Source organism: Nyctibius grandis, chromosome 6 (assembly GCF_013368605.1).
Source record: "Nyctibius grandis isolate bNycGra1 chromosome 6, bNycGra1.pri, whole genome shotgun sequence".
NCBI lineage: Eukaryota > Metazoa > Chordata > Aves > Nyctibiiformes > Nyctibiidae > Nyctibius > Nyctibius grandis.
Window position 1 is genome coordinate 72,015,151 of NC_090663.1, and position 16,616 is coordinate 72,031,766.

Consider the following 16,616-nt stretch of genomic DNA (forward strand, 5'->3'; position numbering starts at 1 on the left):
ACACACCAGGTAAGAACAATACTTTGCTTATAAGACTTGGCCAGAAAATTATGTATTTACCAATACAAGCACTTATCCCATGTACTTGGGAAGACCAGCCTGCTCTAGAGGGAAGTGGCCCAGGTTGCCATGTCTAGAGGAAATGCTCCCCCACCCCAACCCCAAAAAGCAGATGCAAAGATCTAAACTCACCTTTGCCAATATGCCGCCTAGTGTTCTCAATGGTGGAGTTGCGGTTAACGTTCGAAAGCAGCCCCAGGCAAAATCTGTTCTTGTTGTTTGAAGGATCAGTGAAGCCATCCACCAGAATGCTGGTGGAAGAAGCATGGAATGCCTCCCCGACACGGTTATTCAGCTCATAGTAGACAATAGAGCACCAATGCTTCGGCTCTTCGTAAGCAACTGCCTGAACATCTGTAAAGCAACAATGGAAATGTTATAATCTAACGGCACTGGAATACAGGCTCGAGGTGTAAAGATTTATAAACCTGCAGATTTTGTCTGAAGATTGCTGAAAGATGAGCTGGATAACCAACTGCAGTTAAATGAAGACTCCTCTATCTTCAGTTATTTTTGAACTTTTCATAGCCACAGACATACAACAGAATAACTTCACCTCATCTTGAACATTTCACCTTACTTGCACAAGACTCAGAAGAGACAAAGGTCGGCCCTAGATACCAAGAGAAAAGTGCAGGAAGCTCCTGGGCACATACCAAGCACTGCCCCAATATCCCTGCCGCGTTTGCTACAACACACTATGGTGTGGGCCCAGACAGCAGAGAAATGCTGCAATTCTACAGCTCAGCTTTCTTTCCAATTTAGTAAATGAACTTCTACTTCAGTTCATTTTATTGAGCTACCAAATTACAAGTCACCTCTGTGCTTACTGCAAAGTTGTACGACGACAGGGAGAAACAGCATCACACAATTATACGAGAGACCATTTTGGGTACCAAGAAGTATAGCAAGGTAGCTTAAATACACAGTCAGCAGATCAATCTTTCAGTATTCAAGGAGTCCACAAATCTTTCTTCTGGGCTTCTTGGGGGAAGGGTAGGAGACTTCAAAAACTAAGAGAGATTGAAATTTGTCTGCAGAACATCCATGAAGCACATCTTCAATATGAACAGTCCCCGCTTGGGATCGGAGGCTGAACAAGGACATAATGCGCAGGATCCTAACAATCATGCTGGGCTGAAGAGCAGATGAAATGGAGGAAGATATTATTTAATGAGACCCTTTTATTCATCAGGTGCTACCAAACGCAAAATCTGCAACTGTTCATCACCAAAAGAATTACTTGTTGAGTAATAGCAAGGATTTCTCAGAAATGGTTTTCCAGACTCCGGTAACGAGAGGCTCCTCCTCAGCAGCTCCTAACTGAAGCTGGGAATTGTGCAGAATGCCGACAGGGAATTCCTGGTTCATGACTTCTACCCATCAAGCTCCAGAAACACATGGAAGTCTTGAGGTAACCCTTGTGACTGTGCACGGGCAACAGTTGCTCCAGATGATATTGAAGGTCTTTACCAAAAAGATTTTCCTAGTGGGTGTCCAACAACAGTATAGGCTGCTTCAGATATCTCCATCCAGTGCGCATTCTTTCAAGTGCCAAATACAGCTACAAATTATTAAACTGCCTCCAAATAAAAGGAGGCTAGTGCAGGGATGAGGTTGCTTTATGTGGTTTCTTTTAAATGAAGGGGACTATTTCACTGCTAAGCCTGGCACAGCTGGACTCGCTGCTAAGATACCAACTTTGCAGATTAAAGCTCCAGCTACAGGTTAAAATGCTAAAATGAAGATCAGACTGGTATTACAGGAAAACTTGTTTCTCTGGCCAGAGGTTTCCTTCTCCTAGCCTTAAGTCTTTACTGAAATCAGCCAACTAAGACCAGTGTTTGTATTTTCCTCTGTTCACAGATCATATTACTGTAAGTTGTGACACGTGCAAAAGAAAAACCAAAAAGTTCCCCCCAAACCAGCAATACATAGCAGATACAAAAGGTGGCAAATAATCAAAAGCAGGATAACACATCCTACATCACTGTGCAAAACTTGTGAGCACAGTGTCTACTGCTGACCAATAACTTGCTTAAAACACTCATAAAAAGGAGTTGATCCTTCCTGATACCCTAGCATTTTCTATCCTTTCATCTCAATGTAAAAAAAAAAAAAACACAATAAAAAATAATAAAAATAAGTCATTAATTATTAGTAAGAGGTTACTACACTCTTAATTCCCATGAAGATGCCAACAATTATCAAAGCTGCAGCTTTGCCCCAGTTCTCAAAGTCAGGAAGAAATCCTGCCAGCTGGCCATTCTTACAGAATGAATCATATCTCTCTCACACAGATTTCATACTAACTTCCTTACATTTGCTTTAAGTCATGCAGAGCAGGTGCGTTTAGTCTCTCTATTCCCAGCATGGGCCAACAATGGAAATTACCCAACTTCATTGACAGGATGCAGCTTGTTAAATCAAATCTCTTAAGACTAACAAATCACCATGAAGAACATGTTTCTAAAAAGTTTGCAACAAAAATGCTGCAGTAAGTTCACAGTAAAAACTCTTCTTTTACAACCTGCGGCAGATTTTTTTTTAAAGTAGCGCAATTACAGCATACGTATAAGTATAATAAACACATGAAGGCACACGGATGAAAATCCATTGTGCTAAACTACTAGAAGGGGAAAAACACAAATAGACACAATTTTTATTTTGAAATGGTTGAATATTAAAAAGCAAGAAGAAAAACGTAAGCCCTTTACTCTTTATCAACTCTCATATAATAGAGGAATTCTACAGTACTCGTGTATTGTGAGAGGGACAAACATGCAAAGGTCTGCAGTTAGGCATAAACATTGATAAATGTACTTTGGGCCAGCAAGGACTACACATGCACACAGAGCGTACTGGATCAGCGAAAAGTGGAAATGCTACAGATGGGGTTTATCACATGCAAAACTCATTCCACACGGAGAATAAATAGGTTAGCACAAAAGCTATCCAAACTGTTGGATAAGAGGGCAAATATACTTCCTGAAACCAGACATTAAGCTCAGCCACAAAACAAATCAAAAAAAAAAAAAAAAAAAAAGAAATCAAACAACAGTTAAATTGTTTATATGCTTGTGATCTTGATAATCATTCTGGCACAGCATCCAGCTTGCTGCTTTTTCTTGGCATGGGCCACAACTATGTAAGCTTATGTGTTCTCTAAAGGGGCTATTTCTCACAACGTGATGAATGTACTAAATCCTTTACTCAGCAGTCACGGCTGGCTGCAAAGGCTTTAAAAAGCAATGTGTAAAAAGATGTCTGTGTCATAGTACATAAAGCAATAGGTTTTTTTTTAAATACAGATTTTAAAGTCTCTAGCAGTGCCACACCTCAGGCAGACAGCTCTGAATTCTGAAGCAAGTGCTATCAGCGCATGACTCAAAGATGGAACAAAAATGGGGAGAGAGAATGAAACAACACAAAATATGAAAAAACTCAAACACCCTTATGACCAGAAGGGTAAATTATTAAAAACAGAACATTCTTTTTAAGCACTGAAGTTTAGAATTCAGGACAAAAACATAGTAAGAAAAGACAGTTTTATGAGATGTACTGTCTCAGAGGAAAAAATACAGATATTCCAGTTTTCCATGTAAAATGTCTCTGGGCAGTATTAGCATCCATCCTCTGATCAAGTCTTTGCTTGCAGAGCTATACTTGACCATATCTACTGTCATCCACAATTCAGTAGGCTTTATATAGTACTAACTGCATTGTTCCAATAAATCAGTGTAATCATACGACAGAAAGAGATCCCTTTCCTTGCACATGTGTAATTTCAGCATCGCACACAGAAACGTGCAGCATCATAGGAATTCTTCCTGGTCGGTGATTAATGGAAGCTCCAAATACAAAACATAAAATGACTTTGGTTGTTGAGTTGGCTGGGAATAAGTAAGTAATAAACTCCATACATTTTACATTTTTTAAGAGTCATGTGATAGCTTCTTGTCCTAAATAAATATTTACATTTATAAATTTTTATCCCCAGATTTACTATTTCATCCCTTACAACATCAGAAAAAAATTACATGGCTGGTTTTCTTTTCTACAGCTAAAAGTTTCCATAAACAATACACATCCAAAACTAAAACTCAATTACTAAAGCTATGTTCTGAAAGTTTACTCTTAAGAAGCGAAGCAGAAGACGAGAAGGAAGTGTTCTTACCTCCTCTGTGTATGTCAGGGGGGATAGCGGGTGCCATCATGTTGGTATCCATTGGCTGGGAGGTATCGTGTGTCATCTGATCTTCCGGAGGCAGGTAAGCAGGAGGGGGGGTATCAGCTAAATATAGAAAAGGCAGAGATACACGAGTCCTTTCCTCTCTTTAAAGTATATATACATACTCACATAAACAGTTTTAGCCTGGAAATGCTTCCAGCCTGACTCAGCTATAAACTTCCACCCATCAGAAATCTGAGAAAGCAATCATGGACATTGAATCAGGAAAACAAAGAATTACTGTGCATATTAAGCACAACTGCAATAAAAACAAGTCACCTCCCCGCCATGAAACCACAAGAGAAAGCTCAGCTATGTTTCCAGCCCACTTTTTCTACAGGTTGAATGTGCCATATAGATATTAAGGCACAAAGAGGTCTCAGGACCAGGCCAGAAGTAGATACCGAATGTGAACAGAAGTTGGAGAAGAAAACTTTCAGTTCAAACTTTTCTGTTTCCAACATGATTCTATCAGCAAAGCACGCAAACATCCCAGATACATGCAGGACCTTATTATTGTCGTTGCGAAGTATCAGCTCTGTTTCCCTAGACTGGGAACAGTAGCAAGTGTTCAGGAACCCAAATTCTACAGAAGTAGCCGTCTGGGTCTGGAATTCATCTGTCGGTATCTCTTACTGGCTGTACTGCCCCGTTCAGGGTTGAATCACTAGCCTAAAACTAGCCCGTGCACAATGACCGTACTCACTAACACACTGCTTTCAGCCCTGTTTGAAGTGTCCCAGACAGGTATTCACGTTGCCCTTCAGATGCCTATTTCACTTCTTGGAAAGTTTCCCAAATGGCTTCTTAGAAGCTGCAGGAAGTTGCCAATGTCACCATTTCCCAATACACCAGAGGACATTCTCCTCCAAATCAATTGCCCAGAGGTACATGCAAAAGAGAGAAACCCTTGCCTGATCCCTGCAAGCTTTTGCTGCAAAAGCTGCGATTAGATTACCACTGCACTCTCTGGTGAACACGGCTGCTGCTCATCCCACATTTACTTCCATTACTGAGGGCACAGATTGCAAACTACCACAGCAACGAATCACAGGGGCCTCCAAAACCCTGAAAACCAAATCAGCACCAACTAAAGGCAGGAGAATCCTACCGCTGCTTTGTAAGTTGTGGCGTTTTGTGGGCTGGTTTTTGTTGTTGTTGTTTCTTTTTATTTAAGAAAACACATGTTAATGAAATCTATTAACTGCTTATTGTTTATAGGATATTCTGTTGACAGCTTTAGATCTATGCTGGCAGGTACCTTGCTAATTCCTTTACTTGGATACCTTCGGTTGGATGAGAGAGCAGCAGAGAAAGACAGAGATGACAACAGGATGCATTAAAAGCTTAACAGTCTGCACTGGAATTTAAGTCTTGAGTTTTACTAAGCCTTAAATGCTCGTGTGTGTGCAAACATCATGTTAGCGATGCACAGACATGGCAACAAGATTGTAAAGCCACAGACAACAAATCAGCCAGTATCCAGAAAGTTTTCCAGATCTCTGGATAACTGCTTTGCTCCTTTTTTTTTTCCCCCCAAAGTCAGCATCTTTCCCCATTAGTGCAAGACGGCCAACTGTCCAGAAAGCATCAAGGACATCAGTATCTTGACCTCTACTCTAATTCAATTTCTTCACTGTAGCTGCTGACTTGTCTTTACGGGCATGTGGACAGAACAGACCCTCAAAGATCAAAGTTCAGGAAGACCTTGTCAGAGAAGCCTTTATCTCTGCTGGAAGAGCCCCAGTCACACCAAACATATTTAAAAAAAAAAAAAAAAAAAAAAGGAAGTAAAGACAGCTGGTTTTGCGGCAACTTTTCACATGTTTTAGAAAAGCCAATACAAACTCTTTCCTTCCCTCCTGCCTCTGCAAATTCAGTAGTCTTAGCTCACAAGAGAAAAATTTTAAAGAGAAACAACTATCAGCAGCAGAAATCTATGGATGTTAATTTCATGTAATAAAAACAGATTTTCACAAGTCTGCTGCTTTGTTTACACACGCCCTCCCTCAGCCTCCAAGAAAACATGCAAACAGAACATCAGTAAGCATTTTTATGGAGTCCTTCTCCTAGCATTTAGACCAAGAAATCTGTCACAGACTGCTTCTGCAGTATTTTCATCCACCTGCACGTAAAGACCAAAAAAAGACAGCTTCACAGAATTTTCTACAGACATCAGTCAACAAAGAAAGGTTGTTATTTCTTTGACTTTAGGAAGTAAAACAGCCTGCAGATTTCTTTTCAGGACCTTAAGGAACTGTTTTGAAGTATATTTGTTTCTTGAAATTACATCATTGTTGAGAAACATCCTTCTTCTGCAGAACTAAAGCCTTGTGCTGAATTTATGATGATCTCTTTCCTAAGCAAGAATGTCCTGTAGCATTATGCTTTTTGTGCATTAAACACTATGCTTTGTGGGCTAAACTGTTGAACTGGTCCCCAAAATATTCTGAATCCCTCCCCCTACCCCAGAAGAGTTTTACTGTAATGTTTTAACTGTATTTGAAAGAGGTACATTATTCAAAACCTCAATATTATTACCAGTGAAAGCTATCACGTAGTCTTTATTACCTTACATCTCTCAGCTCGCTACTGTACGCAAGTGTTGGCTGATAATTTGGTATTATTAAGCAAAAAAATCATGATACCAGTGATGTCCAACCACCTTCTCCCTTCTGAAGAGGAACCAAAGTTGACTGTACCTGGCATCTGGAAAGGACTTCCCGGGTCTGAGCTGGCTGGAGAATGTGGGTAGGTGCTACTGCTGCTTCCAGGCGAGTTTGGATAGCTGCTGTTGGGCGAGTGGGGGAATGGGTGACTATTGGGTTGCTGAAAAGAGTCCGGGAAAGTAGCGTTGTGTGGCATGTGGGGCTCGTTTTGTCCCAGGTTGCGGAATTGGGCCAAGAGGCTGTGCTGAGGGTTGTACTCGCTGTGCCTTGGAACCAGCACCGGAGGAAGGACTGGAAAGGGAGAAAGAGGGAAAAGCCACAGCGTTAGAGACTCAGTTTTGAAGGACTAGGCTATACAGGGAAAAAAACACATTCTTTCTCCCCTAGGGCATATTCACATCTGTCTTAAAAACAAGGTAGTCAAATCTAGGAGCGCATGTCTAAGCAAGAACTCTTTTCCTTATATCCGGTTACTGCATAGCTTGAATTCATAGCGATCGTGCTAGTTACCTGGTTTGCCAGATGGGAGCTTGCTTTCACAGAGGGCCAGTGAAGAAGAGCCAAGAACAAACCGCAGTTCTGCGTTTTAGGCTTTTTTCGCACAAAGAAATGCTGGGAAGTAAGCACGTTACAATGCTGACGTGCAGTTCGTTTTGCTGCACTTGGTGATCCTGCTAATCACGTAATGGCCTGTATCCCAAAACCTTGCTAATAAGGACAGATATTTTTTTCTGAAGAAAATATTAATACTAATAGGCCTTGAACTTGGTCTGGTCCCAACAGCTGTAATTTTATTTTTAACCTGGATTATGTTCTTACAAGTTAGTATTAAAACAGTTATTAACTCTTCAAGGCAGTTTACAAAATGTGCGATTTAAACAAAATTATGTAGTTCAAAAAAACCAACTGAGCAGCAATTGAGCTCTAAGTATATGCTACTATGGGATCTGAGAAACACACATCAGAAACTACCAGTCTCACCACACTCTCAAGGCCTCCTCACCAGTGGGGAAACAAAGGTCTCTTTTTAACTGGGAATATGAACATGATACCAGATACATTAAGATAAAAGAATCAGCTCTTTTTCCAGTGCCTCAGCTTCTATCTTTGAATGCCTCACAGCACAGTCCAAGCTACTCAAAGGATTAAAAGCAAGTCTTGTTATAGATTGAGATTTTTGGGTGATGTGGGGAAGAGGAGAGGCAAGGGCAGCGAGATCTGTGCACAAAGCAGTGGAAGTGAAATAAAAAAGTTATTCCTCTCCACATCTGCCCCGCTTCAGCATCTCCATTTCCCAGCTCCATGGCCGAGCAGGACTTGAAGAAACCCCTGTGGATAGGCTGCCTTCAAGGGAGGGTGCTGAAAAAACACAAAACCAGCAGAAGCAAGCCAGGCTACCATCCCCTCACCCCGAGACTCCTGCCCTGGCCCCAAAACCTGGTGCACACACAGAAGAGGAACAGGAGCACATATGCATGACAAGCCCATACAGACATAACTATCACAAAAACAAGAAGTAGGTTTCCCTTGCTCTTTTTTTGATATATGCCTAAGAGAGAAATTAAGCCACCAGATTTTTGCTCACTAGCAGCACTAAAAGTTTGATCCCAGAAATCTTTACTGAATGTACACTGAAAAAAATCCCTCACTACTGAAATTAAGGCTGCCCATTGGAGTTAGAAGCAGGTTTTAAAGATTTAATCTGATGTCTCACTTTCTTAGAGCAGTTTCACTGAGATTCCAACAGATCTCAAATATTTGAGGCAAATGTTGCCCCTAAGAAGATTTGTTTAGATGTGAAAATTTTAACCAACTCCACTTCACAAGGAATATACAGAGTTCATAATTACGGCATTTTCTGAAACAAAACACATCCATCTGCCATCCTGTGGAAGTTCTCAATTGCAAAACATCTCAGGAGAGATGACTCCCTCAGCTGTGCAGACTGTCCCTTGCCTCTAATGCAACCATTCTCACACGTCACTGGAAAAAGCCATCAAAAAAAAAAAAGTTACTGAGCATTTAGGTAGACATCACAAATCCTCTCATTCACAACACGGTAAATGTCAAACCCAATCTCTCAGAGTATTAGGACCTCTCAGAATTAAGCTTGTTCCGTTAAACCTAGCAGTCCTTTTGCAGGGAGGTCAAGCACTATTTAATTGTCATAGTCAACATTTGCTGGGCTAATAAATTACCAGTGAAAAAAAGTAACAATGAGATCATGTGTTAAAAAGTGTTTTCCCTTTCCTGTCTTTATGATTCTTTCTTACTTTTCCGAGCATTAAAAACACAGCTTTCCTATCTCTTCCTTTCCTGTGGAAGAAGGTCAAACCATTAACTTTTCTGAAGTTAATCTGTGCAGAAAGTACATCACCCACCTTTCCCATCCCCTACCTCACATTAAACGATGACACACATGACATCACAGGAAGCCACACAATTTATAGCATTTTAAAATAGCAAGAGAACAGGATATTTTCTGTATGTTTTCTGTAATTAAAATAAAGCAGTGCCAGATTTTCCCAAGGTATATACGCATGTTTCCTCCTGTTGGGCAGAACCAGTGATGAAGTTCAGAAGGACTTGAAGTAAGAACAAGTCTCCTCTTCCCAGCTCTCCCTCATGCAAACCTACACTTTTTGTTCAACTACTTCAACCTCAAACGATTAAATGCCAACTTCTTCAAAATACACATGGAAAAAGGGGAAAGGGGAAAAAGAATACAACTGGTATTGATACAGCACAAATAGTCTTGAAATTCTTGCAGAATTTACTTTGAGTGCTGCCCTTAATTCACATCCTCCTCACACACATGCAACCTTAAATGAGGAGGAAAAGCCCTGAAAGGCCACATCAGGTGGGACAGAGACTACAGTTCCCCAATTAGTCCAACTCTAAGACAGTCACTCACTGCCCTAACCTGATCTCTCTGCAGCTCACAGGGCTTTTTTCCAGGCCAGCTGCTCCTACCACAGTCACATTAATCTGCACACTGTTCACTCCAGAGTGAAGACATGAGCAGGGACCGGGCCCTTTGCAAGCATGGAAGGATGCCAGGAGTTCAAAATTTAAAGGGGGCTGCATACCCTTCTTGCTTCCCTCACCCCTGTGTAAGGCACTGAGCTTCTGGTCAGGTTGCAGAGCTCAACCATATGGAATAACAAATTACTGAGGCTTAGTACAGCAGGGGAGGAGGCTGATCTCTGTTGCAGCTGCCAGCTCCAGGGAGAGGTATAATTGAAGGGGAGAAAGCATGAGAGAGTTACTCTGTGCTAAGCCAGCACACCTGTTGCTATAAAGTAATGAAGCAGCACACATCTTTGCTGTGCAGATCTCCGTAGGACGCTGCTCTAACAGTTTGCAGACAGAATTTCTCCCTTCCTCTTTACCTTCTTCAGCAGAAGGGAACACAGATACAAAAGAATAAGATAAGATTTTTTTTAAATTATCATTGTTTCTATTCAGTAGGGATGCATATATTAAAGGAAACATACTATTAAATACACTGTTGTCTTAAAAAGCTACTGCAACAGATTTGCAAATTCAACCTCATTAAAATGGTTAAAAACCAGTTAATGGAGTAGAACCACAAGTCATCTAACAGCTTCATTTCTGTACTTTCTCAAACACCAGATTTAAAGGTTTTATGGGCTATACTGTGGCTAAATTTTGCTGCAAGATTTTGTGTTGATGTGGTCCTGGAGTTGAGTTAATACATGAGTACTATAGCAGTAATGCTACTAGTAACGGTTGAAGAGGAAGAGAAACCACCTGGAAGCCAGGCTGGGTATATTTGTGGAACTGTAGCTAAGAAGAGACCCTGTATCTGTCAAGACAGCCTGGGAATTGGGTAGCTTGTTTTTACCATGCAAATAATACCCAGAGTATGCTCACACCAAACAAATGGAGCTGTATTAAAGAAATTACAGCTACAGGGCAATTTCACCCACAGGGCTATTTCATCTGAGAGCCAAGAATGCCAAAAATATAGAAGATAGACCAAAGACAACCTGGCTGTTCAGATAAATGTTCCAACTAACCACAGCAAGAAAGAAATGCTTTTATGAAAGTGTAATGGTGGCCTTTGAAGAAAGCTACTGATCTCTACTCTTTGTATCTCCAGCATGTCATCCTGTTCTTCACAAAACTAACAGGTGTGCTGTCCTAGAGTAAATATTTTCTTGGTTTTCTTTTTTGTTCTATTTTCACATTCCAGAGATAATGATTTTAGCAAACATGGAAAGTCTCCAATTTATGATTATAACTTCTTCTTTTTTAAAGTTTCTCTATTAAAAAAAAAAAAAACCTAATCCAAGCCAAAGGACCTGCTGTACTTTCAAAGGAGAGTATTTTCTATCCAGATGGGTTTCAGTTATCTTACACAAGCGAGATGACAGCTAGTTTCCCTCAAGGTCTCATTTTTTTTCCCCTTTGCACATTACATGGAGATTTGGGTAGGTATCTCTTTTTCCATGTCTGGCAATTGAAAGACCAAGTAATGAAACACAACAAGGGGCCGCATATAAGAAAGTAGACTTTGATCATTTTTCCTTGCCAAAGTAGATTCTGCTTCTTCTGTGAGCTTTATAAAATTAAAAAAAAATAAAATGAAGAAAAAAGATGAGCAATTGCTGCTGCATTTTCTGCTCTTAAAAATCATGACAACTTGGTTGATGTATGTTCTGTAGAAGGGTTTGTACAGGCTTATACCACAACAGGGCCCTCAGCCCTAATGAACACCTGAAGGCATTATCATTAGCCAGTGAACTTTAATTTCCAAGCATCATATAGCTGTATTTTCGTATGAATTTATATAAAGCCACTTATGTTTTACTAGAAAAATAGAACTGCGGGTTGGGAAGGAGGGAAATCCTCACACACCAGTTCATGCTATTTGGAAATGGGTATGAAAACATGGGACGGGGGGAGGAACTTGCAGCTTGTACTCCACGCTCTAGATAGAAAATCCTGCAAAGACGAACTTGTACAAAAAACAGAGTTCGGAGAAGGGGAAAAAAACCCAAACAAAACCAATAGAAAAACCCAAAACACAGTGTTTAACAAATTTCAACCCTCCTAAAGACTCCTAGCTTAATTTCCTGCCTTTGAGGCCACAGCAGCTGAGGTTGGCTGTGGCATCCCAGTGAGCAGTACAGTTCCACGGCGGGAACAGAGCAGGTACCAACGTATGCTCAGCTGAATGTCCTTAGTTTTGCTTGCTGTCTGTAGCATTAGAGAGTCACCGAAGGATGCTGACTGAAAGGTCTCGCCAAGATCTTGCTTGTAAACAATAAAATGCCAAGTAGAAAAGTTTTAATGTCATTTGGTTTTCCCATGTTGCCTAAAACAAGACCTGGCAAAACTGAATATTCTTTGACCAAAGGGCAAGTTCTCACATACAAAGACACTTGCATGTCTACACTTAGGATAGAGTTTACACTTGGTTAAAAAAAAAATTAACAGTGCGGCAGCAAAAGCAATCTCTGAGGATCTAGCTACCTCATGTTGTTCCAATACCAGCTGGCTTAAGCAAGGCTGCAGTAGCACGGCTTTGCTTTACTGTTTTCTCAAAAGCAGAAATGCCAGCCTTTTAGACTTTTGCTCCAAACCCATGTTCTAGTAACTGCAAGTGAAAAGGCTCAATAATAGCTATTCAGCAGCCTGTTCTGGGTGACAGATGGACAAATATGCCAGACTTTCTATTCTGGCATATCTGGGAGAAAGCTGAGAGTTGTCATGTTTTTTCAACTCCTAATTTTATTTTGCAGTTTCAGGAGACCCTACAGCTTGATTTGTCATTTCACATAGTTACAACTGAAGAACTATATTTCAAAAAAAAAAAAAAAAAAAAAAAAGGCAAAACAGTTGTTGCTTTACTGACATTACTTTCACATCAGACATCTGGTCTAAATGCATTTGGCAAGTAATATTAGTACATTTCCTGCATTACAATATTGAGCCAACATAAGATTTTATTTGCGGATGCTCTGATAAGCTAACATTTTGATTGAACTGACATTTGCCAAGACCAACTTCAGAATTTAGTACTAATTTTATGCACATTAGTGAAGGAGTGCTTGTAAGCGGATTTGGGGGAGAAGCAGTCCTGATACAGGAGGAAGTTACAGTGTGATTAGTGTATATTAACTCAGACATTTACACAGACCAGAGTTCAAATTACCTGTACAAAAGCCACAGTCACCATCCTACTGAGTAGGCCAAAACTTGGAAGTCTGGTCTTCTGAGTCAGAAGAAACATCTGAATCTGGTTAATTTTAAAGAAGAAAAAAAAAAGACACAAACGCATCCTTCTTGACAACTTTCATCCCTTTATTACAGCTTGTTTTTCCGACACATGAGGTTAGACAAGGAAAGCCCTGCTGTCAGACCATTCCCCCCTTTCTGCCTCCCTATTTCAATTCCTCTCCCCCAGCTAAGTTCTGGTGTGGAATTTTAGAACCAAATTCTGCAAAACTGAAATGAAGACAGTTTTATGCTACTTGCCAAGCAAACTGACCATTGCTTGCTATTTTGGGGAACCATCCTATAGTTGTGCCCACCTGTTGTAGCATGCTATTTTTAAAGTTACGCCCAACAGCAGCGTTACACAGCGATACAGCAAAACTTCTCAGTGATGACACTCTCTGCTCCCTCACTCTGACCCTGTAGAGGTGCAGAAATCCTGCTACGGAAATCCTGTGGGAACAAGGACTTTTCTAACTTGGTTCTACATATTAACTCCGAAGGGAGGCACTGGTTTTCCCCTCCTTCACGTCCCGCAGAACAGTTTCCCTTTCACCTTCGCTCCTCTGGTCCCTCTCCCCCTCCCTCCAATGCCTCTAGGCTCCCTCCAGCCCGGGCCATCCAAGGTCTTCCATCCAGCCAGAAACAGCATGGAGGCTCTCACACCAACCCCCGTTGTCCCAGGTGCCGGGGGGTGGGAGCCACCAAGCAAGCCCCAGGACCACAGAAAGCCCAGCCAGGCAAGCTTGTGGACCCAAAGAGACTCATCGCTTACTCCCAACTTTTCTCTCCTGGCTCCAGATTTGATCTGGACAGACTCACGGCACCCGCCCATTTGACAGTCCCAGGAGCCGCGTTTGAACCCCGCCGCTTGCCGAAAGCGGCATTAGCGATCTGACGGGCAACCCGCCGCAACAGGCTGTGTCAGGTTTGAAGCGCAGGGGGAAGACGCTGTGACGGGTTTTTAAATATCCTCTTCTCAATTTACCCTGTCTAGAAACAGTTTGGGAACATTAATTTTATATGTAGTGATCCTAGGCTGGTTGAGTACAGGGGGACAAGACAGGGATGACTAACTGACCCATTTCATTTTTCTGCAAAGTACCTAGAAAGAGCGAGCTCACAAGCATGACCAGAGCAATACACACACCCAAACATCTGCCTGATTTCAAATGGCATTAAAAAGCTCCCTTAAACATGCCTTATTTTTCTTTCACTGAGACCAGAGCTGCAGTGCTGTGCAGGGAAGCATTCAAAGAGCATTTACTTCCAGGACGCATCAGTTTAAACCTGCCTTATCCAGGATTTCCACCCTTTCAAGTTTCTTTCTGCACCCCTGGTGCCTGCAGTAGGTGTGCAGCCTTACGGAGACTCACTTAGTGAAAACAGCAGAGAAGATCAAAGACAAATATGAAAACAATCAGGCTAAAGTCATAGGCAAGGAGTCCATGCTGGGAGCAAAAACAGCACGACACACCTACTGCTCTCCTTAGAGCCCGGGGACCTGGCCTGTTCTTGTGGCAAAAAGCAGCTGTGCATTTAGGTAAAATGTTTCTTGCCAAAAACAAGCTTTCTGAAGCAGACATCCACTTGAATTGATGGTTATAATGGAAAGGAACATCACGATCTTTAGGCAGACTTGAAAATTCAAACCATTCTGACAGTGTATTTGTCCGTTTCACGAAAAAGCAACCGCTGCTCATCCCCTTATTTGGGTGGAACATGGGCACCATCAGCTTCCTAAAGCCCCTTGATGTAGAGCAGACTGCAGCCAGCTCTCCAAAGCAGAGAAGCTTAACAGTGAAAAATCATCCACCCTTTTTTGTCTACGCTTTATTGGTAATTGCAAAAAACCTGAACCAGTGAAGTTATTTTCAGCCTCCGAGTGGCTGTGCTAATGGCCTGATCCATGCAACTAGAATACTTCAGAGGACAGATCGGCTGCTTCTGGACTGACCGATTTTAGTACCCCCCGGCATGGCATGCTTTAAGCACAGCAGAGCATCAGCAAGCACCTCCAGAAATGACCATCAAAAAGTTAACAACTGCATTTCCCAAAGCAGGTTTAAGCTCACTCAGATCAATGAAGAGTAGGTTTCTCCCCAGCCTGACCCCCGAGGAGGTATCAACATATTCTAGACACTCCCAGGAGACAGGATTCAGTTGTGGGGCAGGGGGTAGCCATTGACGTAAACACTCTGCACCTTCAACCACTTCCATACATGAAGCATAAATGAGAAGTTAATTCCCCTTTTGCCTCCTTTGTAACATATTATAAACTCCAATCCCCTTTAACCTAGCAGGCTGATGAGCAAGCATGCTCAGTAGAGGCAAACACAATTCTGCATCAGATGGAACCAAGAGCTAGTATTCACTAGTACTTTAAGAAAATTAAATACTCAGTTTCTTCATCTTCCTTCCTTCCCTTTAGCTAAGGCAAAAGAACTGAACCTCCTCCCCTAAAGCCACATCAGAGGTGTGATTATTATTTTTTTAAATAGCAGAGTCAATTTAAGCACGTCTTCATCCTCCCTGCTCGCTATCCCATTCCTTTTGTTTTGCTGTTAGAGCAAATGGGATCCAGGCTTAAAAAAAGAAATTTTTTTCCCCTAAATTCTGGATGACATCTTTCACCTGATCCCGTTGACATAACCGAGGACAGAGGCAAGCAACAGAGGCTGTATCTCCACAGAAACCAAAGGAATAAAAGAATGGAAGGAAGCATCTCAGGAGGGACTTCCAAATGTCATTTCACACATTCTCCACAAAACCTGAGAGGTCATTTGTGGCATTTTCAGAGAGATGAGGAACATCACATTCACTTTTTCCTCACAGCCTCTACATATGCTCTACACCTAATTGTTTCTCAAGCCTTGATCATACTGAAGTATAGTCCCAAACCAGATATGAGCCTGATTTCCAGACATCTCTAAACCAAAAAATAAAACTGAGGAGAAAAAGCAGATTCAGTCAAGCAAGCACACCAGTTCAGCTGAGCGTGCCAGTTTTTAAAAGACAGACCCTGCCCTCCTTAATTAAAAGCTTTGCCTTGCCAAGGGAGAAATTTGACAGCCATTAACTACCCTGCACCAGAAATAATTCTGCACACAACAGACGTACGAAAGAGCAGCAGTGAGCTACTGTAACACATCTTGAGATATTTCTTCCTGGCAGTCGAGTACAAGGTTGTATTCCCATCCCCAGCAACAAAACAGCCTCTACTTTCTCCTCTCATTTCCCACCACCTCCACTCCTTCCCACACGTTGTCCGCAGGGCTGTGTTGGTACAGATGTTCCTGTAGCCATGCCGAGAGCCCCGAGCTGCTCTGATCAGCCTGGAAGATAACACAGCAGGGGAGGGAAAAAGTGACTGTGATCTGGTTCAGCACAAGGCCATGCAAACAGCTGTG

General features: G+C 41.7%; 1 protein-coding gene across 4 annotated transcripts in view; it reads right to left on the reverse strand.

Moving 5' to 3' along the window:
• SMAD1 (SMAD family member 1) overlaps nt 1–16,616 on the reverse strand; it is a 47,704-nt gene that overhangs the window by 5,385 nt on the left and 25,703 nt on the right. For all 4 annotated transcript variants that reach the window (XM_068403326.1, XM_068403327.1, XM_068403324.1 and 1 more), the window contains exons 3-5: nt 6,994–7,251; nt 4,238–4,354; nt 193–414 (exon numbers count right to left, since the gene is read on the reverse strand). In XM_068403326.1, coding sequence (XP_068259427.1) covers nt 193–414; nt 4,238–4,354; nt 6,994–7,251 — 597 coding nt within the window. The remainder of the gene's footprint in view (nt 1–192; nt 415–4,237; nt 4,355–6,993; nt 7,252–16,616) is intronic.